The sequence below is a fragment of the Poromitra crassiceps genome, assembly GCF_964638095.1.
Source record: "Poromitra crassiceps genome assembly, chromosome: 2".
Lineage (NCBI taxonomy): Eukaryota > Metazoa > Chordata > Actinopteri > Beryciformes > Melamphaidae > Poromitra > Poromitra crassiceps.
The window spans coordinates 48792428-48816920 of record NC_139624.1 but is presented as its reverse complement, the minus strand read 5'-3'; the positions used below and the strand labels follow the sequence as shown (position 1 = coordinate 48816920).

The window sequence follows — 24493 nt, the reverse complement described above, 5'->3', positions numbered from 1 at the left end:
ACACACACACACACACACACACACACACACAGCAGCACATGCTTGTATTTAATGAGTGGCCGTCACATTACACTCTCCGTGGCAATCTCCCCTTCTCTGCTCATTCCCTCATATCCTGCCACATATGGACACACACAGAAAATTAAAGTGCATCTGAGTGTGGAGCCGAATAGCCTTGCTTCTTTATAGCCATACCATTTAAATGTAATCCAGAGATTCTCAACATTTTCATATCAAGGACCGCTAATTTAGTCCACATTAGAGCCACAGACCCCCCCCACCCCATTTTATGAGATGTTGTCTCCAAATCTGAGAATATTTTGTTATTGTTGTGATTTTTGTCCAGAATTCCATGACTATTGTAGAGAGATAACAGAGCAACTATGATCCAAAGTTAATTCTTCTACATTCTCTAATTGTGCTAACTTTTAACTTGGAACAATTGACCAATTTGGACCATCTGGAAGGACCCCTGGTGGTCCCCGGATCCCACGTTGAGAATCACTGAAGCCATTTCGAACACAGCCTATTCAACATAGATGTTATTAGACAATTTCCAACATAGATGTTATTAGACAATTTCCAATCAACCATGTGTTGAAATGGCAAATAAAGTTCTATTCTATTCTATTCTATTCTATTCTATGTTATCATGTTCAATTAATTCGTTTGGAAACATCACTTTGACAAATTAACTCACACTCAATCGAAATGGTCTGAATGTAAAAGTGAGTTGAATCGCCAAAGCTGCTATTAAAATGATCAACATTCCCACGCACATTTTTTGAGAAGTTCACCTCGAGTCATAAAGACAACACGCTACGGACGTTTTACTACAATAAAACTTTTCAGTCCACTGGTCCCACCGGCTTCTCCAGCGTGCAGAGAGTGCAACGGAGACCGTGCCCTTTGGATGTGGTGCTGATGAAATATGATCTAAAGCCAGTGAGCCACTAGTGAGCATGCCTGGAAAGCGTTATCGCAGGGAATGCCTACTTTATTATCATATTAAAATCTATACTAGGGGCTTAGGCTACACACCCGACGGTCAAAACCCGCGGTGACAGATAGAAATAAGAGATCCGAGAGGCTGTGGCGATGTGTCGCCAAGAAGAAATAAACCCACAAACGCGCTGCAAGCCTAGCCTATAATATCATGCATGCATAGAACGGCCAGCGACACCTCTGCACGCGAGAACCCCCCCAAAAAAACTCAACCTACCCGGTGTTCTGCTCGGTGATGATGGGGAGGTCTGTACGGTGCGGACGCAGCTTGGGGTGAGACGAGACGCGCTGGGCAGTTTGAATGCGCACCCCGTGGTGCACCGGTGGGTGGCGCGTCGTCTCTCTCTCTCTCTCTCTCTCTCTCTCTCTCTCTCTCTCTCTCTCTCTCTCTCTCTCTCTCTCTCTCTCTCTCTCTCTCTCTCTCTCTCTCTCTCTCTCTCTCTCTCTCTCTCTCTCTCTCTCTCTCTCTCTCTCTCTCTCTCTCTCTCTCTCTCTCTCTCTCTCTCTCTCTCTCTCATCAGTCCTGCCCGTCGTATTTTCCCACAGTGAGCAGCAGAATGAGGAGGAGCTGAGAGAGGAGCAGGGGATCACGTCACATAGCCCAAGAGAGACGGCTTTAGTCTTATAATAAATAAACTGTATAGCCTAATCATCAGCTGGTGATGATGCTGGTAATAATAATAATAATAATAATAATAATAATAATAATAATAATAATAATAATAATAATAATAATAACTTACTATAATAATTAATAAACTGCACAAACAATAATACAAAACAGGTAAAGACCTGTTTTGTGCTTTGGCAATAGGCCTGTACATAATTGAATTAATAACAATAACCCTATGAGTTATTTATTTATTGTTAATAGTGGGGTTTAGTTTACTATATTTCTGGCATCCCTGTACCCTGTAAGTCTGGCCCTGGGGCCAATTGCAGCCCGCAGACAGATTTTAAGTGGCCCTTGGAAGGCCCTTGGCTTCTCTCTCAAAATATACTATGTGGCCCTCCACACAGTATTGGTATTTTTTCCCTTCACCTAACGATGACAGCACTATCATACAGTTTGTACAAGCACTAACAGCACATGCAGAACTAATGTTTTCAGATGGTAAACAAAATACTTAGAGTACAATTGTATGTGATTTTTGATTTTATTTTTTTATAACCCATGGTGGGTTAGGGTTAGGGGACATCCAATAGGCCATGTACTAGTGATATTTATATGGCACCCCTCTTAAGTGTATGAGAGGTTTATCAGAGGTTTCAGCACAGTGTGTAAATTAAAGAGTTCCATAAATGTTGTGATTACTAGACTCAGCACAGGCAGCTGAACAGAAATTACAAATAATTCACTCCCCATCATTTATTGTCCATGCAAGGAATAATCAGTCTCATTATGGCATTACAGCATATTAAAGCATAGTTTGAGGTGAGTGCGCCACCTTCTGGCCAAATACTGTCATTCTCAGTGTTCAATGCTGAACATCAATCACTGCTAGTAACTATCTCCATAGTCCGGCAGAGAAAGGGCCTTTTTTGGCTAAACCTTGCAGCAGTATGGTTTTATTGACCCAACTAGTCTATATACCTAGGTTCATAAAACCACCTGCTGCCACCTGTCAGCCTTGAGCAATTTGCATTACAGGGTATATGTGAACATATAGCCTACCGATGAGACATGGCAGGTGAATATGGGTAAAAATGAAACTTCCACAGTTGCTTATTTTTGTATTACAATTTTTCTGAAATTGTAAGTTTATGTAGGCTAATATGTAAAGCAGGCTATGCAGCATTCATTTGCATATACATTTCCAGAACAGAAATCTGAACATTGGAAATATTAGAGCCAAAAGTTTTTACTGAATTTTGGATATCTCTTTTTATCACCCCATAGATCAGAAAATACTGTCAACAGTCATCAAGCGTCTTTGAGTTCCCCAGAAAAGCGCTATATAAAACGTATGTATTATTATTATTATTATTATTATAGCCCCCATAAATCCCACTGTGACATCATCAGTGATGTCATAAATCCCAGTGATGTCATAAATCCCACTGTGACATCATCAGTGATGTCATAAATCCCACTGATGACATCATCACTGATGACGTCGTGATGCTGGTCTCATTGCCACACAGCAGCCGAGTTGCAGAGCCAGCTTGGCGAGCTACAGGGCCAGCTTGGCGAGCTGCAGGACCGGCGAGCCTAGCGCGTGGGATCCCTAGTATATGTACATTTGGCAATGTGGACTCTGTTTGTCTGTCTGTTTCAAGAATTTTGTCCGGCCACAGCTATGCCATTTTATGTGCGATCGGGCTGAAACTTTCAGGAAGTGTAAAGAGCACCCATGCGGGTGATTTTTTAATTAGGGCAGACAGTGGCCGGCACAAAAATGTAAACAGAGAACAAACAGAGAACAGAGCCCACTGCAAAATGTATAGATTATATTTACCAATACACTCTCGTAACGGACAAGCCCGTCTCTCGTAATGGACAAGCCCGTCTTTTATTGTCACACGAACACCACAATACATGCATGTGGCCACAACACACTCATGCTGACGGTGGCCGGTGAAAAGTGTCCGCTGCATTTAACCCATCCAGGCATGTCCTTTCCTCCGAGGGGCAGGTCAGGAGCAGTGGTCGCTTTCTCGTACAGCGCCCGGGGACCAACTTCGGATGTTGTCGTCACTGGTCGGATGACGATGAAGATCTGATCTTCTGCATGTTTTTAGTGGGGGGTTATACGGAGGAGCCCCCTGGGGGAGCACGGGGAGAACATGCAAACTCCACACAGAGAGAAAGGCCCTTACGACGAGATAACCCACCTGGGCAGTAGGCACTGAGGATATGGGGGGGGACACAACCACAGCGCCCACAGTGTCCCAGGCGAGAATCGAACTCAGGACCTTCTAACTGTGAGGCGACAGCGCTACCCACTGTGCCACCGTACCCCCGTACAATATGTAGCCTAGAAGAGACAGTCTGGCTTGAGAGACTAACAGGAAGTGTAAACACTATTGGAAGTTCTGATTGTGTTTACACTTCCTGTGACTCATAAACCTAGGCTGACTCATATGTGAGTCAAACTAGGTTTGACCAGATGAGTCGGACTAGTTTGAGCAGATAAAACAGCTGGCGTTTTGAACAGGAACTTGTGACACAATGGGTCAAGTGGGCGGGGCTACATAAGGTGAACCCCCACGAATCAGCAAACAGCTGGAGTGGACAGAGCACACAAATCACTCATTCTCTTAGCTGAAGTCAGAGCAAGCAGCAGCGCCGTCGTGATCGACAAAAGCTTAAGAGAGATCCAATGGCGCTTGACCAGGGTCTCCTGTGTTCTGCAGATTGATGAACTGGTCCACTTCCGCCCTCCTGGAGCAGGACCAATCTGGTCCACCACGTCGGGATGAAGTCTCCACTCATCCACCAGGGGGCCGCCCCTGGACATGAGGTCGGCCCTGGATTGCGAGAACCTTGAGAGAACCAAGGTGCTCTGTGGCTTGCTTCTACGTAAAATATGACAAAGAGAAGGGAATCTGAGTAGATTTTTGTTTATCCCAGTGTGGATGATGATGAGTGTTTCTGATGCAGCACAGATTGCAGCACAGATTACGTCACGGGCAGATTAGAGCAATATTAGCGGTATCAACTACATTTTCCAGAAGCGTATTTCAGGCCGGTTGTGTGGAACAACAGCTACATCTCAGAGAAGATCTCTATATAATAAAGTTGGTGTTGTCTCTCTGTGTGCGTGTCTGTCTGTGTATCTTTAACACACGCCCACAACCCAGGTCGGATTGGGTTGAAATTTTGCATGGCGGTGGCGGGTTATGATCCAGGGAAGGTCATGGGCAGGTCAAAAAGTCCTGGAACCACGTTGAAAGTCCTGGAAACCACTTCACGGCTACACCCCAGGTTGGATTTGACCGAACATTTGCATGTAGGTGGGTTATGATGATCCAGGGATATGGGCAGGTCGTCAACTCCTGTAAATCATCTGGAAAGTCCTGGAAACCACCTGGACACCACCATCATTTCCAGCCAAGCAAAAGATACAATTGTGTTACTTTGTGTCTAATAACCCAGGCAACGCCGGGTACATTGTTAAGTATTAAAAGACAGAGTGGATACAGTCTCTGCACACCCAAGTGTGTGACAGGTGCGTCGGATGAAGATATACAGCAGAACAGAAAAATCCCGCAAACCGTCTCCCTTCTCTGGAGAAATATTTTTTATTTTTGGATGAACAAACGTTTCGGTCGGTTAGACCTTCATCAAGTGTTATGTGTATGTATAGTATACAGTAGTATACATTCATGTTATGTATAGTATAGTATAGTATAGTATAGTATACATTCATGTTATGTATAGTATAACACTTGATGAAGGTCTAACCGACCGAAACGTTTGTTCATCCACAAATAAACTAGAACGACCGCAACGCGGACTTATGCCTCCGCCATTAGTTAATTCTTGAGTCCAAATCGCCATTTGAGGCAAATTGGAAGAAATTCCGTCAAGCCGCTCCTCAGATGTTGTGACCTTGAACTTTGACCACCAAAATGTAATCAGTTCATCCTTGAGTCCAAGTGGACGTTTGAGGCAAATTCGAAGAAATTCCATCAGGACATTCCTGAGATATCGCGTTGACAAGCTTGAAAATGGCATTCGAGAGGTCACAGTGACCTTGACCTTTGATAACCAAAATGGAATCAGTTCATCCTTGCGTCCAAGTCGATGTTTGAGCCAAATCAGAAGAAATTCTATCAAGCCGTTCTTGAGATATTGCGTTAACCAAATTGGGAATGGCGTTTGTGAGGTCACAGTGACCTTGAAGTTTGACCACCAAAATGTAATCAGTTCATCCTTGAGGCCAAGTTAATGTTTGAGGCAAATTTGATGAAATTCCGTCAAGGCATTCCTGAGATATGGCGTTAACAAGCTTGAAAATGGAGTTGGAGAGGTCACAGTGACCTTGACCATTGATCACCAAAATGCAATCCTTTCATCCTTGCGCCCAAGTCGACGTTTGAGCCAAATTAGCAGAAATTCCATCAAGCCGTTCTTGAGATATCGCTTTAACGAACTTGGGAATGGCATTCGTCAGGTCACAGTGACCTTGACCTTTGACCACGAAAATCTAATCAGTTCATCCTTGAGTCCAAGTCGATGTTTGAGGCAAATTTGATGAAACTCCGTCAAGGCATTTCTGAGATGTTGCGCTAAGAAGCTTGAAAATGGCGATCGAGAGGTCACAGTGACCTTGACCTTTGACCACCAAAATCGAATCAGTTCATCCTTGAGTCCAAGTCGATGTTTGAGGCAAATTTGATGAAATTTCGTCAAGGCATTCGTGAGATATCGCGTTAACAAGCTTGAAAATGACGTTTGAGAGGTCACAGTGACCTTGACCTTTGACCACCAAAATCTAATCAGATCATCCTTGAGTCTAAGTCTATGTTTGAGGCAAATTTGATGAAATTCCGTCAAGGCGTTCCTCAGATATCGCGTTTACGAACATCGTACGGACATACGGACGGACGGACGGACGTACGGACGGACAACCCGGATCCATAATGCCTCCGGCCTGGCTATCGCCGGCGGAGGCATACAAATATTTCTCCAGAGAAGGGAGACGGTGTGCGGGATATTCCTAAGTATTAAAAGACAAACCCTGTTTCAACAGGGCAAACTGACTGGGAACAGTGTTGCCAGATTGGGCAGTTTTCCGCAGATTGGGCTGTTTTGTGTTCCATTGTGCGGGGAAACAAATGGGTTTGGGTGGGTTTACAGAGCTGCTTGTAAAATATAGAATAGAGATATAAGGCTTTCTAAGGGCCTTTTTTTTTCCTCGATTTTTTATCGCATTTTTATCCCCCATTAGTGCAAATTTTTATTTATTTATCCTGGTTGCTGCTCCACCCTCTGCCGATCTGGGGAGAGCCGAAACTGGCTCCATGCTTCCTCCATGACATGGGCAGTTAGCCAGCCGCTTCTTTTCACCTGACAGGGGAAGCTTCACCGGTAGGACATAACATGTGGGAGGATCACGCTATTCCAACCAGTTCCCCAACAGGCGCCCTTAACGACCAGAGGAGGCACCACATTAGCAACCAGGATATTGCATGTTTTGGTGAGGGGTTGGTTCCTATATGAAGGAAACCCCCGGGAGGCATGGGGAGAACATGCAAACTCCACACAGAAAGGCCCTTTTGATGACCCCACCCGGGCAGTGGGCACTCGAAGACATGCGGACGGGCACGCATTCCTTCAGCGCTCACAGTCACAGCATCCCAGGTGAGAATCAAACCCAGGACCTTCTAGCTGTGAGGCGACAGCCCTACCACTGAGCCACCATGCCCCCCGCAAGGCAGTGGCGCCGGAACGAGTTTGCAATAAGGGGGCCAATTTTTTTTTTCTTTCTTTTTTATCGGCGCCCATAAGGGCGGCGACGAAAAATTGACGTTTTTATGGACGTTTGGATGATTTTTAGCCATATTTAGATGAATATCTCATTTTAAATTAACATTAGGATTATACTGTAGTGATGTAATTATTCAGTATTTTTCCTTTTCTCACTCACTTGGTGACCTGCTCTCTCCCTTTAGGTCATTTTATAATTACACTACAACAGACAGCAACACAGGCAGAAACACTGAACTTATTATTATTATTATTATTATCACTTCGAAACACAGTGCAAAACTTGTCATCTCAACACAAAAATAAAATAACAATAACTGTATACGATTATAGCAGCAGCCAATGACAGTGAGTGCAGTACAGAGTCCAGGTCTGTCTGTCTCTCAGGTGTAATAATCCCACAATGATCACGGCTTTAACAAGTGTCACAGGCTGTGTAAACAGTGTAAAGTGGGCTCTCTGTAACTTGATCCCTGGGTCTGTCCGTCTCAGGTGTAATAATCCCACAGCGATCACGGCTTTAACAAGCATCACAGGCTGTGTAAACAGTGTAAAGTGGGCTCTAAGCGTCAGGGGCAGTTGCCCCCTCAGATTAAAAAATAAAAAATAAAAAAATAAAAAAATTTTTAGGGGGACCAAATTTTAAGGGGGACAAAATGTCCCCATGTCCCCCTTGTTCCGGCGCCAGTGCCGCAAGGGCCTTTGTGAGCCTGTTCTATGACTGTATCTATTAGTGGGACAAGAAGATTCACTGTGATGTGGACACACACACACACACACACACACACACACACAAAGATTACTTTAGCCTGTTTTCTGCTACTGTTTTATTTAATTTGTTCAGTACTGGAGTTTCATGGACCAAACAATGGCACAACACTGCGTTACAGTTCCTCTCTTTGGGTACAACCGACTAACACAAACATTAAAATTATTCCTCTATAAAATGGACTAAAGTACATACATACACAGTCTCTTTCTCTATCACAGGCGCCCAGCACATAAACTCACTGGCAGACACACATGCTCAGACACACAGACACTCATCCTCAGACGATCCATCACACACACACACACACACACACACACACACACACACACACACACACACACACACACACACACACACACACACACACACACACACACACACACAAACAATATGCACACACCCACTCACAATAGAATACATTCTCAGGAAAAAAATAAACAAAACAAAAAAGTAAATTAAATTTTAGAGCATTTCATTTTTCGCCATAACACTCATATTGAACAGCGCCCGCCTCAAACATGAATTAGGCCGTACCATAACAACATCTCTATCTGTGTGGCAGCTATTGGGAAAGGCCTGTGATAAAACCTAATAAAATAACACGTTTTAATTTGGCGATTATTACAGGCAGACCTTGGTTAATGATGATCCTTTGATAAACGAGCACTGATCTCACTGTATTTAGGGTTACAGCTGAAGAGGTCATTTCCAAAACAGTATGCATTATTATTATTATTATTAATGTTGTTGTTGTTGTGGTTGGGTTGAGACATGCAGTCACTGAGGGTAAGGGGAGAGCAAGCTTACGGTCAAGGCTGTTAATAACTAACCGTTAAGCAATAAGCATGCAACAAGCAAGTACCCTTATTGTAAAGTGTTACGCAATATTTCTAAAATAGGTCGGTAAAAGTGATATTTCTGTCCTTGTCTCTTTTAAAAATGTACAATAATTTGTTTATTTTTTTGATTGATCAAGAATTCGGATGTTCATTTTGATGCTTTTTTCTATTCATTGATACATCACTTTGGAACGAACGTTTTCAGCTCGACCAGTAAGTCTCATATCAGTGCTACGCAGTAAATCTGTCTTCATCTAAAACCAGTGGGCTTTGATATCATCTAAATTAGCAACGCCACATACTCATCGTCCTTGTGCCCAGCACAAAGAATAGAAGCTTTCTTTCGATTTCCCCCCCACAAATGACAGTTACAGGAGTGTAATTCGTTTCTAACAAGCCTTTAACACTGAATGGGGGGGCATTTGATAAGATATACTGCTGTTAAATGCATTTGTTTTAATAATACATTGAGACATGTTTGTTTTCGGTAACACTTTATAATAATGTTCAGTCGTAAGTCATTTATAAGCCTTTAGTTAATGATGAACTAATCACTTACAAAACATGAATATACATTTGTAGATGATTAATAAATGCTATGTTAACATATCACAAATGCATTGTAAGTCATCTATAAACTTTGAGTAAATTAAGTGTTCCTCGCCTGTTATAAATGATGTGTAAATCATTTAATATTCATTTACAAGGCTTTCTGCATCCCCTAATCTAAAGTGTAAACCATTCATCACACATAAATGTGTTACATACAAGGGGGTAGCTCTGTCAAAATTGAAGCCAATGCAGAAGTGCACTTAAACCTGCATTATTTCGAATAGCCTGCAGGGGGTGACCCATTGGTCTGTGGACTTCTGTTTTTTGACGCCTCACATATGGCATTTTGGCCATTGCCATTGGATGTCAACACAAGTCCAGAGGTTTCCCACAGAGCACGCCTGCTATTGGTCCGTGATAGGCAAGCTGTGTGATCAGTGGGCAAGCGAGCTGTCAATCAACGTTCCTACAACATAGTCTGAAACTAGCAATTGAGACCATAAACGCTTTAGGAAAGCGTTTACTGAGGCCATACTTGAGGCTTCAAAACAGAAGTCCACAAACTAATGGGTCGCCCCCTGCAGGCAAAGAGGACACTTCCTCATTGGCTTCAGTTTTGACAAACAGAGCTACCCCCTTGTATGTAACACATTTATGTGTCATGAATGGTTTACACTTTAGATTAGGGGATGCAGAAAGCCTTGTAAATTAATTGTAAATGATTTACACATAATTTACAACAAGTGAGGAACACTTCATACTAAAGGTTTATAGATGACTTACAACACATTTGTACATGTTAACATAACATGTATTAATCATCTACAAATGTATATTCATGTTTTTTAAATGGTTAGTTCATCATTAACTAAAGGCTTATAAATGACTTACGACCGAACGTTATTATAAAGTGTGGTTTTCTTTTAACAACAAAACACAGATAAAGATTACCGGCTTACAGTTGAGGCTACAAGCGCTCCGGACATACAGACACTCAGCTCTAATATGGACCGTGTCCCTGCCATTACATTCACCTCTGAGCCACCTCTCTCCTCGCATAATACATCTTCACTCCAGTAGCGTTGTGCAGATATAGCCTCCATCTTCAATGCGTGCTTTCGGATTTTGTATTAGTATCAGCGTGAATGACATAGAGAAACATTTAGATGAGTTATAACAGAAAAGCATAGCATACACACCATACTTCCTACTGAATGGAAAGAGGCGGGGTCTAAGTGGAGGCAGACATATATTTTGTCTTAGAAGCAGGTACATGTAAAGGTGCATGTAGTGCCATAAGAAGCCATTATGATGCCTCTCCTCTCTGGCAGTTAAGAATTGTTTGAGGGGCGAGGCAGAATGAGTTGTAATGATGCCCGTGCATGCCATGTCTTTTCTCTGTGCGCGTTAGTTTCACTGGGCTTTACTCGTACAAAATGCTACTGACCAGAAGATGAACGTTTCCTCACTGTGTGTGTGTGGACTGTATGTGAGGCTCCAAGCTAACCGAGGGATTTCGGGGGGCAAACTGCAAGCTGCGGAGTGGGAACGATGTGTTTCTCTCTCCTCCGCGTGTGTAAATGTGGTCAATTTCTAAACAACAAAGTAACAAAACAAAAAAGAAAGGGGGAAAAAAGCAAACAAATATGTAACTTAGATCTTTTTTCCCTACAGTTTACAATATAAAATTCAAGTGCAATTAAAGTTCCAAATATTAGTTACATCACATACATTTCTCTCTAAAGTAACATTCTGTTACTTGCAGGTAGTTTATTTCAGCTTGTTATATATCTTCTTTTTTTATGGAAAAAAAATCTACAATATAGACTTTTTGATTCACCCATTTTAATCTTTCCCTGTGCTCCAATGGATAAAGCACCCACTGAGGTGGAATGGTCTGGGTTTCCCCACCCATACATTTCTTTTTAAATCGCTTTTCATCGTTAAATAGGTTTTAAGTGCACCGATGTGTTTTCTCATTTGCGTCCCGTGCACACCTCACATGTTTGTACCTACATGTACATCTACATAAAACATCCATGATGCGGGCTTCTGCAAGTTCTAACACGTACAGTATAAATATTACCAAAACAAAACAACAATACAGAAAACAAAGCAGACCAAAAATTGTGGGGAAAGTTGAGAGAGATGGAGGGAAAAGTGGAAAGAAGGGGAAGGGGATATACTGTATGGTATGCAGAAGGTGGGTTAGACCGATATAATGCTTTGCTGATACTGGCCTTTTATAAAATATTGGCCAGTCAATGTCGTCCATCTCTGCAAAACTGATTTATTCATTTATTTGTTCAATAATGTCTTTTTGGGAAAAAAAACACAATTCTTCATTTAAAGGCAGTAATGAATGCCACAGTTTGCCTACTATTAAATAAGTGACGTGGGTCAATCTGCATTTAAGAGCTGCTAAGAATTTTTGCGTCCCATTTTCCACTCTTACAAGAATAAAATCCAGGGGGCAAACACTGAATACTTGCAAGTTTTTTTTTTTTTTTCTTTTTTTTTGGCATAAAAATGGTCAAATTTCAAAGTATTGAACACACAACACATCAGCTATCAGCAGCTTAAATACAAAAATATCGGTATCAGCCTGTATCGGTCGAACCCTACACAGAAGAAAGAACTAACTGCATGGAGGGGTATTAGGCCAATAGTTAAAGGTGTCAAATAAGAGGGAAGGCATCATGTGGCAAAATGGGGATTTGGGACAAATATAGGAAATCTAGGTGGAGAATGGGTACATCAATGTATTGACCTAGGCCGGGGGAAGTAGACGTGGGGACATTGAGGATGATGGATCTGGACTGACGTAGGACAACGGGGGTCTTCGACGGCACAGTGGAGAAGTGCATCTATTTGTACGGCCGTAGGAACCGGGTGACTTTGGAGCGCAGCAGCTTGATGAAGGAGCGGGGGAACATCTCTTTGGACTCCTGCGCCGTGTACCTGAAGTAGTTCTGGGGGTGAGCCAGCACATCAAACAGAGCCTTGATCAGCTTCTTGTCCTGTTGGGGAAACACACAGGGACAATTTAATCTCCAGTCATCTTCTGCTGTCGGGCCACTGAGAGACTCCACTGCAGTGGCTGTAGGCTAATGTAAAAATCCACCCTAAAACACTTTAAAACTATCTGAACTATTTTCAGTGCAGCTACAATGAAATTTGGTAGCAGAGCGTGTTAAATATCAGTGGTAAGTCTTTTTGACTCAGTCCGTTTCTTTTTTCCCCCTGTATGCGTTTTTTTAATCCGTCATCATGAGGTCATATTTATTTTAAAACGTGCGACAATTTCTGAGGAAAAATACGGACTTGGTGTGCAAAAGCCTGGTAAAAACCATCCTGATCACGTGACCCCACATTCTGTTTCGCTCTATGTATCAGTCTGGAGTCTGGACTTCCAGGCAACCACAGCCATTTCAGTGGGCAGGAGTACTTGCCTCGACAGACAACTCCTTCAATCAGCATCGCCAAATCCAATCCGGAAAGTGACTGATAGTCGGAAGAATGGTGAAAACGTCTTTTCCGCTGAGAAAATCTGCATGTTGCATTCTCTTGTTCTTGTTTAATTGTGGTTTATTGAGTTTATCTCTGCAATAACTGCACTTACGGCTGTGTTGACTCTACTGCCGGTAATGTTACCGCTCGTTGCTTCGGCCGACGCCATTACTGTTTTGCCAGCGATGGCTCTGATTGGCCTGGTTATGTCATCAACTACTGTATGACACAGTCCCTGACTGGCCTGGTTATGTCATCAACTACGATGCAGTCCCTGATTGGCCCGGTTGCATTGTACCGGTAATTGAAGGACATGGCTGTGGCCGGCTAGAAGTCCAGACTGATACGTAGAGCAAAACACAATGTGAGGTCACGTGATTGGTTTTTTTACAAGGCTACGTGTTTTTTTTCATGTTTTCTTTTCTAGCAGGGGGTTCAACCCCAGGGGAGCACGGGGAGAACATGGGCAGTAGGCACTGAGGACATGGGGATGGGGACACACCCTCAGTGCCCACAGCATCCCAGGTGGGAATCAAACCAAGGACCCTTTTGCTGTGAGGCGACAGCACTACCACTGCGCCACTGTGCAAAGGCTTTGGTGCCAGTCCGGTCCTCAGCATTGAGCGACGGCTTCTTTCTAGAGCCGCCATTTTGTGCCAAGACATGTTCACTAATCATACAGGGACTGGATATGGGACTAAGTTTACGGGGTGGGAGAAAATGTTTCCTTTCAGATTGAACACTCGCAGTTGGACAATGTCATATTTTATGTAACTTGTTTGATGATGGCTTGTTTTGGGTTTTGTCCCATCTGCAGATATACCTTTGACCTAATGTCTGAAAACGAAACAATAAAAATTATATATACTACTAATCATACAGGGAGAAATCTATCGTAGAAGAGGAGACCAATTTCTCCACTGACAGTAAACTCAATAGACTGCAGCTGTAAAGCATTCCATCAACATGGAGGGATGGTCAGAGACACATAGGGCCCTATCTTCGTACGGCGCTATCGTTCGTGCCTCTTATTGCTATCTTCCCTGCGTCTTAAGCTATCGTCTGGCTCCACCATCCAGTTTTGCGTTCGGATCTAAGCGCAGAGACAGGTGTAGGCATGGCCCAGGCGCGTCCGTGGGCCTCTATCCTATCATCTCCCTCCCGCAAGCGTCATTTTGCGCTCTGGCGAAGATACCGTCGCTATGTTCCGAGCGTAAACAGAGGTTTGGGCATTCCCCGTGCCAAAATAGGCATTCCAGCGCAATGTGTTAGAAAAAAAGGCCTTGGGTGCTCTCAATTTTAACACCACCAAATAGCTGGTCTTAGCGCCAAAAAAAACTCTACGCCAGGCGTACGCCTGAGCGCAGACAGTATTCTCTGCGCAGTGCAGGAAATCCTCGCTTGGATAGGCGTACATTGCGCACGGCTCGCGCACGGACACATTTCCCTCCTCAGAATGCCACATTGATTTTCAACTAACCTACACTGCAGAAAAAAACACACCTTGATTTTAAAATGAGGATTTGTTTGTCATGGTTTTGTGCCAAAAAGCCGGAGTCTGTGTGTAGCGCGGGGACGGGTGCTTTTAAGTGTTCGGCTAGTGTGCCGGGTAGGGGTGGGACAAAATATCGACACTCACGGTATCGCGATATTTCCACTTGCGATACGTTATCGATACACTGGCACCAAGTATCGATATGTTTATTTAATTTTTTTTTTTTTTTTAATAAACAGGCTAAAATATTATGCTGTGTGTGGTAGTTGAAACATAGTTTCAAGTTGACGTTTATTTATGTTTGTAGTTGAAACAAAAACATAAATACTGTAGGCTACATGAATTTAAATGTTTGCTCATTAATATCTACTTTTAGAAATTATATAGGTAGGTAGGTTATATAGGTTTTCTTGTTTTAATAATAATAATAAAAAGACTTAATGTGTAACTTTTCCTCCGTGGTATCGAAAATGTTATGAGTGAGTGAGTGAACTCTGAGAAAGTTCATGTCAATTCTGCTAATAAATACATAATACCTGCTTCTTGCCTTTTAGGGGTATTTTTTTCTCTTCAGTTACACAGGTATCGTGATGTATCGTCTTCCAATATATCGATTATCGCAGAATCGCTGTATCGTGATAATATCGTTATCGAGGGCCAAGTATCGTGACCATATCGTATCGTGAGCTACTCAGCGATTCCCACCCCTAGTGCCGGGTCCTGGAGGCCGGTCTCCTCGGAGAAGGTGTGAGCTGTGCCGGGTTGGCAGGCCGGGGTGGGTCGGTGCACAGGGTGGGTAGAGGCACTGAGGCAGCGCTGTACAGTGCGCGGTCCCGCAGATCTAAATCAGTTTCTGGCAGCAAATCACTTTTTGACACAACACCAGCCAGTAGGTTATACAGTAACCTCTCTCCCTACAATTGCACCATGCAATAGCAGCTTAACCCGAGTGGACAATTCTGGTATAGGCTATTGAAATAGGCTAGAATTAAAATCTCACACATCCCTACCCTATTAAAGAAACAAATATTTTTTAAATGTGTATGTTATAGCCTATATGAGCGAAACGACTAATTAATAGGCTACTAATTACAAAAGCATCAATTTTCATTACGAATCCGAAATGGTTCATCCTCCAATTCTCTCCCTCTCTTGTTCTCTCCCCCCCCTCTCTCTCTCTGACTCTCCCTCTCTCTTTTCTCTCTCTCTCTCTCTCTCTCTCTCTCTCACTCTGTCACTCTGCTTGCACTGAGCAAGAAAGAAGCTGGTGTCACAGACGTGATGCCGGTGACGCTGTGGCTTTTAAGGGGAGTGATCTCACCTTGTGAATCCTGTTATGGGCATAAACACGCCTATGGAGGTTTGCGCCGAGATGACGTGAAGCACAGTGGGCCGACGCGCCCACAATTAGGGCTTTGCGCGGCGCTCTTCCAGCGCAAAACGGGCGCTAACGCAAAATTACCGCCGTTGCGAAGATAGGGCCCATAGTCTGTCTCTCTGTCTGTCCAATGCCTGCCTGTCTCTCTGTCTGTCTGTCTGTCTGTCTGTCTGTCTGTCTGTCTGTCTGTCTGTCTGTTTGCCTGTCTCTTTGTCTATCTTTCTGCTTGTCTGTCTGTTTCTGATCTCATACCTTCAGTATCTCCTGGTGGTTCTCTGAGGCGTACAGCCGACCATCTCGCACTATGTCCTCTATCAGCTGCTGGTAATCCTCTGCAACACAACATGGTCACATGATAGTGTATAATACAGGTCATATGATAGTATAATACAGGAGGAAGCAGACTTTACAGTCTCTGAAGACAGATAAACATGGCAGGAGAAAAGTCAGCAAATCATATAAATTATTTTACGTGTGTGATTCACTCAGAAACACAGCAATTAAAACACAGAGAATCATATTGACATTACCAGGGACTCCGTTTCATTTCTGCAATTAGATTAATTTCCATTTAAAATTATGTTTTTTCTTGCGTCTAATGAGAATTTAATATTTTTGACTTTGTATTGTATCACCTGATGTCCATACAAAATGTGTTGTGATGATTTATGACATGTTTTGTTGTGTTGTATGGAATGTATTTTTATTCTGTTTATAGTGTTTATTATGTTCTCTCTCCCCCCCCCCCGCCCTTTTTTTTGGCGGACCCAGGGCCCTTTTTTTCTTTTACGATTGCGTGGGAAGCATGGAAATTGCTCAGAAATTCCCTTATAGAGTACCGCATGGATGACGTATTTTTGTAGGCTTAACCGGATATCGCCACCATGTTGGGTCCTCAGACGAAAGGCTATGGGGTTTTAGAATTGGGATTTTGCTTAAATGCATGAAATAAGGTCTGTGGTAACAAAAGTTTATGGAAAAGTGGCAATACAATTAAAGCTCATCTAAAACAGAACCATCCCATCCAGTTTTCTAAACTGGGGGAAAAAATCAGTTGCAGATATTCACACAGAACTGAAAGTTTTTGGGGACGATCAGTGATTTATAATAATTGTGGAGATCGAGATCGTTTGCAATATTAGTGATTCTATTGAAAAAGAATAGCTTGGAGCAGCTCATCAAAAAAATTAAGAAATGAATGTGAACGGCTCATTTTTTGGGACTGAGAACTTGTTCACTAACTAGTTCACGTAAACTGAACTTTGAGCTAGCTCTTATGTGAACTTGCACAACACTGAGTGGCTTGCCTAGTCCTTTTTTGTCTTGTGTTTTTAGAAAGAATATATTGTAACGTTCCTGGTAACTCATGAGGCAGAGGCTTCTTGTTGGTACAAGGTTCTTTATTCTCCATTAGTCATATTACAACTCTCAGCGGTTGTCACGCTCATAACTAGCAACCTTCCCTACTAGCAGTGTGTGGAGACTGACGCGCATGCTCAGTCCTCCCCGGAAGTATTCCCACAGCATAGTGTTCCCCAATACAACACTCCCACACATCAGTTCCTATCTGTAGTTGAGACACTACCAATGCTCACCCCTGTATGTGTAATGCTGATACGCTACATACTCCCCGCCCAACAATAAGGTCAACGCCCACGTTGATACCACATCACACACCCCCTTGTACCAAACACACCCAACATCTTTTTTTTTAACAACTTCTTTGTTTTTTTCAACCACATTTTATGTTGCAATCTCAGACTTTCCCACATCTCCTCCCCCACAATATCTCATGTCATGCACATCCTTTACTTTCTGTTACAGCATTTCAACATTTCCAACCACCATCTCCTCTTTTCTTTTTTTTTAATACAACTCAAAGTTGTTCAAGTGTCCTGGAGCCCTTGGCTCTCTCCGTGGCCGTGTTAGTCTCTGTGAATCTGCCTGCGGGGCTGATCCCACCTGCAGTGTCTCTGGGCCTTCAAGTCCCTGAGTGGGGGCCGCCCGGTCATGGCCGGACGCCCCTCTCTGTGGAAACAGAGTCCTTCTTTCAGCCTGTCTAGGTGAAACCGCCGGGCGGCCGAGATCTGGGGGAAAGGTGCACCCCCCCCGGTATGGGGCCAACCTGTCTCGGTGGAGTACCTTCTTGCCACCAAGTGGCATCTGCACTCGGTACACCACCTCCCCCATTCTCTCCATGACCCTGCATGGGCCTGTCCAGTGACAGTCCAGTTTAGGGCTACGCCCTTTTTTTCTCTGGGGTGTGTACACCCAGACCAACTCCCCCCCCTGGAAATGGTTTCCTTTTGCCCTCACATCATAGTTCCTTTTTTGTTTCATGCCTGCTTTCTCTAGCTGGTCCCGAGCGAAGTTGTGAGCGGACTCTAATCGATCTTGTAGCCTCCTGGCGTACTCTCGCCCCGGGGGAGCGTCCAGTGCATCTGGTGGCTTTCCGAACGCCATTTCTGCTGGTGTCCGCAGTTCTCGACCTAACATGAGCAGGGCGGGTGTGCAGGAGGTGGACTCTTGTGTGGCAGATCTGTAGGCCATGAGGATGAGAGGCAGGTGCGTGTCCCAGTCCTTCTGGTGCTCCTCCGTGAGGATGGCCAACTGCTTTTTCAGCGTTCGATTGAATCTTTCTACAAGGCCATCGCTCTGGGGGTGCAATGCTGTGGTCCGTGTCTTTTTAATGTTCAGTTTCTCGCACATGGTGGCCAACACTCGTGACTCAAAGTTTCTCCCTTGGTCACTGTGTAGGGTCTCTGGTGCTCCGAACCTACTGAACATGCCGGTTACTAGTGCGTCGACCACCGTCCCCGCCTCCTGGTCGGGCAGTGCGTACGCCTCTGGCCATTTTGTGAAATAGTCCATGGCGACCAGGACGTATCGATTACCACTGTCTGAGCGTGGGAAAGGTCCCATCACGTCTACTGCTACCCTCTCCATGGGGGCTCCTGCTGCTAGCTGTTGGAGCGGGGTGCGAGACTGGTCTAACGGGCCTTTGTATGCTGCGCAGAGGTCGCAGCGTCGACAGAAGTCCTGTACGTCCCTCCCCATCCTCCCCCAATAAAAGCCTTGTCTGATGCGACGGAGGGTTTTGCTTACCCCAAAGTGCCCAGCCCCTACAGTTCCATGGCAGCTCCTGCACACCTCCTCCCTCAGCGTCGTCGGCACTACTTTCCGCCACTTATGCTCTCCTGTCGCTGGCTCCTTCCAGGACTTCATCAGCACTCCGCTACTCAATCTCAGGGTGTCGAACCCTGCCCACAGCCCTTTGGTCGTGTCGGTGGCCCCTGCCACCTCTTCCCAGGGCGGCTTCTGGCCCTCTTCTACCCATTGCAGTACTGGTGACAGCTCCCTGTCGTTTTCTTGGTGGCCCCTCCAATCCGCTGCCTCTGCCATCCGCAGCGTCCTGCACACTGGTCCATCCCCCGTGTGGTTAGGGCAGATCCTAGCTTCCTCTTGGAGCTCTCTCTCTCTTCCTTCTCTCTTTTCGCAGTACGTACACCCTCTCTCTGCGCAGGGTCGTCGTGACAGGGCGTCTGCGTTGACGTGGCGCGCCCCTGCCCTGTGTTCTATCGTGAAGTTGTAGTCTGTCATTTTCTCTAACCAGCGGCACACTTGCCCCTCCGGCTCTCGGAAGGACCACAGCCACTGCAGCGCCGAGTGGTCGGTCCGTATGGTGAACCGCGGCTGTCCCAGGAGGTAATATCTAAAGTGTCGTAGTGCTTCTACTACGGCGAGGAGCTCCCGGCGGGTGACGCAGTAGTTACGTTCTGCTTTATCGAACGTCTTGCTGTAGTACGCCACCACCCGCTCCCCGTCCGGCCCCGCCTGGGACAGCACGGCCCCCATACCCCCGTTGCTGGCATCAGTGTCTAGTAGGAACGGCAGGGCGGGGTCTGGTGCTCTAAGCACCGGAGACTCGGTCAGCGCTTTCTTGAGGGCTTTAAAGGCTAGGTGGCATTCTGTCGTCCAGTGGAAGTCTGCGTTCTTCTCTTTTAGCCTGAACAGTGGTTCCGCTATTTTAGAAAACCCGTTTACGAATTTCCTGTAGTATGCGGCTAGCCCTACGAAGCTCTCGAGTTCGCCTTTGTTTCTGGGGGTGGGCCACTCCATGACCGCCTGAGTCTTCTCTTCCAGGGTGCGAATGCCCCCCGCGCCGATGCCATGCCCTAAGAACTCCACCCTCCTCTTCAGGAAGTGGCACTTGTCTGGGTGTAACTTTAGACCCGCCTCGGCTATCTTCTGCAGGACTTTTCGTAACGCCCCCACTGCTGCCTGGAACGTGCCCCCGTGTGTCAAGATGTCATCTAAATACACGACGCATTCGGATCGGGGAATGTCTCCCAGCAGCTTCTCCATTAACCTCTCGAACGTTGCTGGTGCGTTGCACAGCCCGAAACTGAGTACTCGAAACTGCCACAGCCCCTTCTCTGTGCGGAAGGCGGTCTTTTGTTTGGCATCGTCGCGGAGGGGCACATGCCAGTACCCGCTACGGAGGTCTAGGGATGAGAACCAGGATGACTCTCCCGCGGCGTCCAACAGTTCCTCGATGATGGGCATCGGGTATGCGTCTTTTTTTGTCACTTTGTTCAGCCCCCTATAGTCTACACAAAATCGCATTTTGGGGCTATTTTTCTTTCTCACCAGCACTACCCCTGACGCCCACGGGCTGTCTGATGGCTCAATGATCCCCGCCCGCAGCATGTTCTCTACAGCTTCGTTCGCTATCTCTCTCCTCGCTGCTGGGACCCGACGGGGATATGACCTGACGGGTCGCGCTCCCTCAGTGTCTATTTCGTGTTCCACCAGGTGGGTACAGCCTAGCTCATCATCCGACATGGCGAAAATGTCTTTATATTCCTCTAGTACCCTCCACAGTTCATCGCTCTGCTGGGGTTCTAACCCTTCGCTCTGGCGCTGGTGCAATCCCCTGAGCATCTCTAACCTCTCTCTCTCCCCCTCTGCCTGTTGCGCTGGCTGAGGGCAAGTGTTTGGAGGTGGGCTAGGGGCGGGGCTTTGTGGAGGGGCTTGGTCTGCTGGGTGGGGCTCATGCACTACGGTGACGCGATATACAGTGATGTTATTTACATTAGCTCTCTCCTCTGGAACGGTGGGAGGGTGGCCCATCTGGACTACTGGCCCGTCTGCAAATGTCAATGTGCTTTTTCCTAGGTCTACTGTGCATTTGTTTAGCGTTAAGTAGTCTTCCCCCAGGATGCAGGGTCCCGTCATTTCTACCACCCACACCGGAAAGTCCACTGTCTGTCCCCCCACTGTTATCATTACGTGTCCCCTCCCCCTCATTGGCATCAACTCACCGGATACTGTTCTTAGCAGTTGTGCTGCTGACTGCTCCAGGCGCGTCCCCTCGGGCATCATGTTGACGTTCACCAGCGTTGCCGTACACCCCGTGTCCACCAGGGCGGCGCAGTATCTCCCCTGTAGGTAGACTGGAACATGGCAGCCGTTCATCGCGCGCGGCCCGCTCTGCATGTTGACAGCTCCGGCGATGTCGTCTACTTCGGGGCCCGGCGGAGCCCCACCTCCCCGTTGCTGTCGGTGGGCTCCTCCCTGCGATGACGTGGCTACGGGGACTGTGGCATCGTAGACCCGTCTCGTCCCATCTGGACGGGCCCTGTGCCGTTTCCCTGGTTCCACGCTCTCCGGCGGCAGTCTGCTTCCCGATGCCCGGGGCGTCCACATCCCCAGCAGATCATGCTCCCTCTGGCCCAGCTGTTGTTCCGCTGGGTGGGCTGCCGAGCGGGGTTGGGCTGCAGGGTCGCTCTGCGGAGCAGTTGTTCTGTCAGCTGTTGTACTGACTCGGACAGTTCTTTCACCCTGTTGCCTTGCTCTTTCACCGTGTTGCTTTGCTCTGCCAAGGCCGTCTTCCACGCTGGCTCTTCTTGTAGCTGGCTCTCCGCTGCCATTCTCACCACTGGGGCGGCCTCCATTATGCCGCTGCTCTTGTCCCAGCCTTCTACTGTCTCTATCTCCAGCGCCAACCCCAGCGCTGCTCCCAGTGTTTTTGGGTGTCCCAGCGTTACTTTCTGGCTTAGACTCCGTGGCTCGATGGCCTGGACAAAGTAGCTTAGGGCTAACCCATCCAGCGCCTCCGTCGGTAGCTGGCTGTATGCGCGCCGGCTGAGAGTCTCAATGTCTGTTGCCAGTGCACGCAGCGACTCACCCTGCCGTCTGCGTCTGTTACACAGTTCCGCGGCTACGATGGCCTGCTCTTCACATCGGCCGAAGCGTCTCCGCAGGACCCCCATCACCACATCCAAGTCCTTTGTATCAGCTATTGCCGACACGCACGCCGTAGCCTCGCCCTCGAGGGCCATCACGAGATGGCTGGTTCTCTCCCTTCTCGTCCAGCCATTCCATTCTGCAGCCTCTTCAAACTGCTTGCAGTATGCCTCCCACTCGCCTTTACCGTTGAATTTTGGCGGGGTGATTTCCTTTCTTCCTCGCCGCCCGCTGTCCTTTGTCGCCTCGACCCGTGTCCCGTCTTTGTCCTCGGCCCGCAGGCTAGCTCCGCTGGGCTGTGGCACAGCCTCCATGGCTACAGCGGCAATGTCAACCTGCTCGATCTTCACCCTCACCGGCCCCGGTTCCTCCGCTCCTTCTCCCGCCTCGCTAGCTTGCCTGCTAGCTCCCTTGAGCCGCGGGATAGCTTCCGTGGCTACGGTGATAGCGCTGCCTAGTCCGGATTTTATCTTCACCCACCCCAGGCTTTCTGCTGTTTTTCCCGCTTGGCTCTCTGTGGTAGCGGCTGCGTCTACCCAGACATCTTCCTCTTCGGACGCCTGGCAGTCTGCTCCGGCTCTTGCCTTTCCCGCCTCTCGATTGAGTCGTTTGCGCTCTTTCTTCAGGAACTTGTTAACCATTTCGCCGAATCTGGAGGCAATATTCACCGTTTAAACTTCTGACGCCAGTGTAACGTTCCTGGTAACTCATGAGGCAGAGGCTTCTTGTTGGTACAAGGTTCTTTATTCTCCGTTAGTCATATTACAACTCTCAGCGGTTGTCACGCTCATAACTAGCAACCTTCCCTACTAGCAGTGTGTGGAGACTGACGCGCATGCTCAGTCCTCCCCGGAAGTATTCCCACAGCATAGTGTTCCCCAATACAACACTCCCACACATCAGTTCCTATCTGTAGTTGAGACACTACCAATGCTCACCCCTGTATGTGTAATGCTGATACGCTACAATATACATCGTAAACCATGTCTGCAAATTACATTTCTCTTATAGAACAATCAAGTCAAATCTAACTGAATTATGTTAAAAATTGCATTTTGAGAGCATCTTGCTTTCTTTCCAATTCAAACAGGATATAGAGAGCCAAAGTTGACGTCACTTCCTGCTTCAGCATGCATACCAGAGTCCGTTCATCCACCATTTATTTTCCCGACATGAAAGAAAATGCTTATAAAAATGGTTTTACTTAGTCAAACTAAACACTTGAGCTATATTTAGAATCAGGAGAGACAGTAGAACATTTCACTTGGACCAAAACAAATTATAATATATATATATATATATATATATATATATATATATATATATATATATATATATATATATATATATATATATCTCAATTCAAAAAAAAAAATATATATATATATATATATATATATATATATATATATATATATATATATATATATATATATATATATATATGTTTTTATTAGGGCTGTCAGCGTTAACGCGTTAATCACGCGTTAACTATCGGTCCTATTAACGCCACAATTTTTTTTAACGGTGATTAACGCATGCACGTTCTGTGATGTTTGAGCCTTGGTCCGCACTGTAGTTTTGGAAATCAGGAAGCATTAACGTTGATATCAAGCAGAAACAAAGCTCTGTGAGCAGAAAATGAGGAATAAAATGGGTATATTGGCAAGTTCAGCTTCAAATTGAGAAAGATGTCCTGCATTTTGTGTGTGAGAGAGAGAGAGAGGGAGCGCGTCAGCTCTCCCCGACTGTCTCGTCTCACCGTGGCAGAGAGAGTGAGAGACAGACAGATGGAGAACGGGGGGTGGGGGGGGGGGACAGAGGGAGAGAGAGAGGCAGAGAAAGCGAGCGAGACAGACAGACAGTGAGAGAGGGACCGACGGAGAACAGGAACGCGAGAGAGAGATACCGAGAGAGAAAGAGAGAGGGGGGAGAGAGCATGCACGCAGCTTCTCCTGTCTGTGGCTGAAGAGATGTAGAGGATAGCACCAATTAACTTCACACAGTGCAGCCTGAGAGATGTGTATTCCCAGTAACTAGCAATAATAACGGGGCGCTAGAGAGCCACGAACCAAGATGGCAGCTTGACTTGGAAGCTCTGCACAGCTTCGCGCTAAATTGCTTTAAAACCCAAAACTAACACGACCAAGTGACCTGGAATGGCAAAAAACAAGATAAAACGAGCAACGACTACGATATATTCACCCGAAATCGAACCTCACAGGCATTAAAACACGACAAGACTTCATCAACAGAG

General features: G+C 45.9%; 2 protein-coding genes across 3 annotated transcripts in view; both read right to left on the bottom strand.

Moving 5' to 3' along the window:
- Nucleotides 1-24493, bottom strand: part of mpped1 (metallophosphoesterase domain containing 1) — a gene marked incomplete at both ends in the record, with an annotated part of 437213 nt that overhangs the window by 228225 nt on the left and 184495 nt on the right. The window lies entirely within an intron of this gene.
- The window catches only part of scube1 (signal peptide, CUB domain, EGF-like 1), a 591791-nt gene continuing 575591 nt past the window's right edge, over nucleotides 8294-24493 (bottom strand). For both annotated transcript variants that reach the window (XM_083632214.1, XM_083632215.1), the window contains 2 exons: nucleotides 16240-16319; nucleotides 8294-12624 (listed from right to left, as the gene is read on the bottom strand). In XM_083632214.1, the coding sequence (XP_083488340.1) occupies nucleotides 12472-12624; nucleotides 16240-16319 (233 nt within the window). In that variant the 3' untranslated portion in view covers nucleotides 8294-12471. The remainder of the gene's footprint in view (nucleotides 12625-16239; nucleotides 16320-24493) is intronic.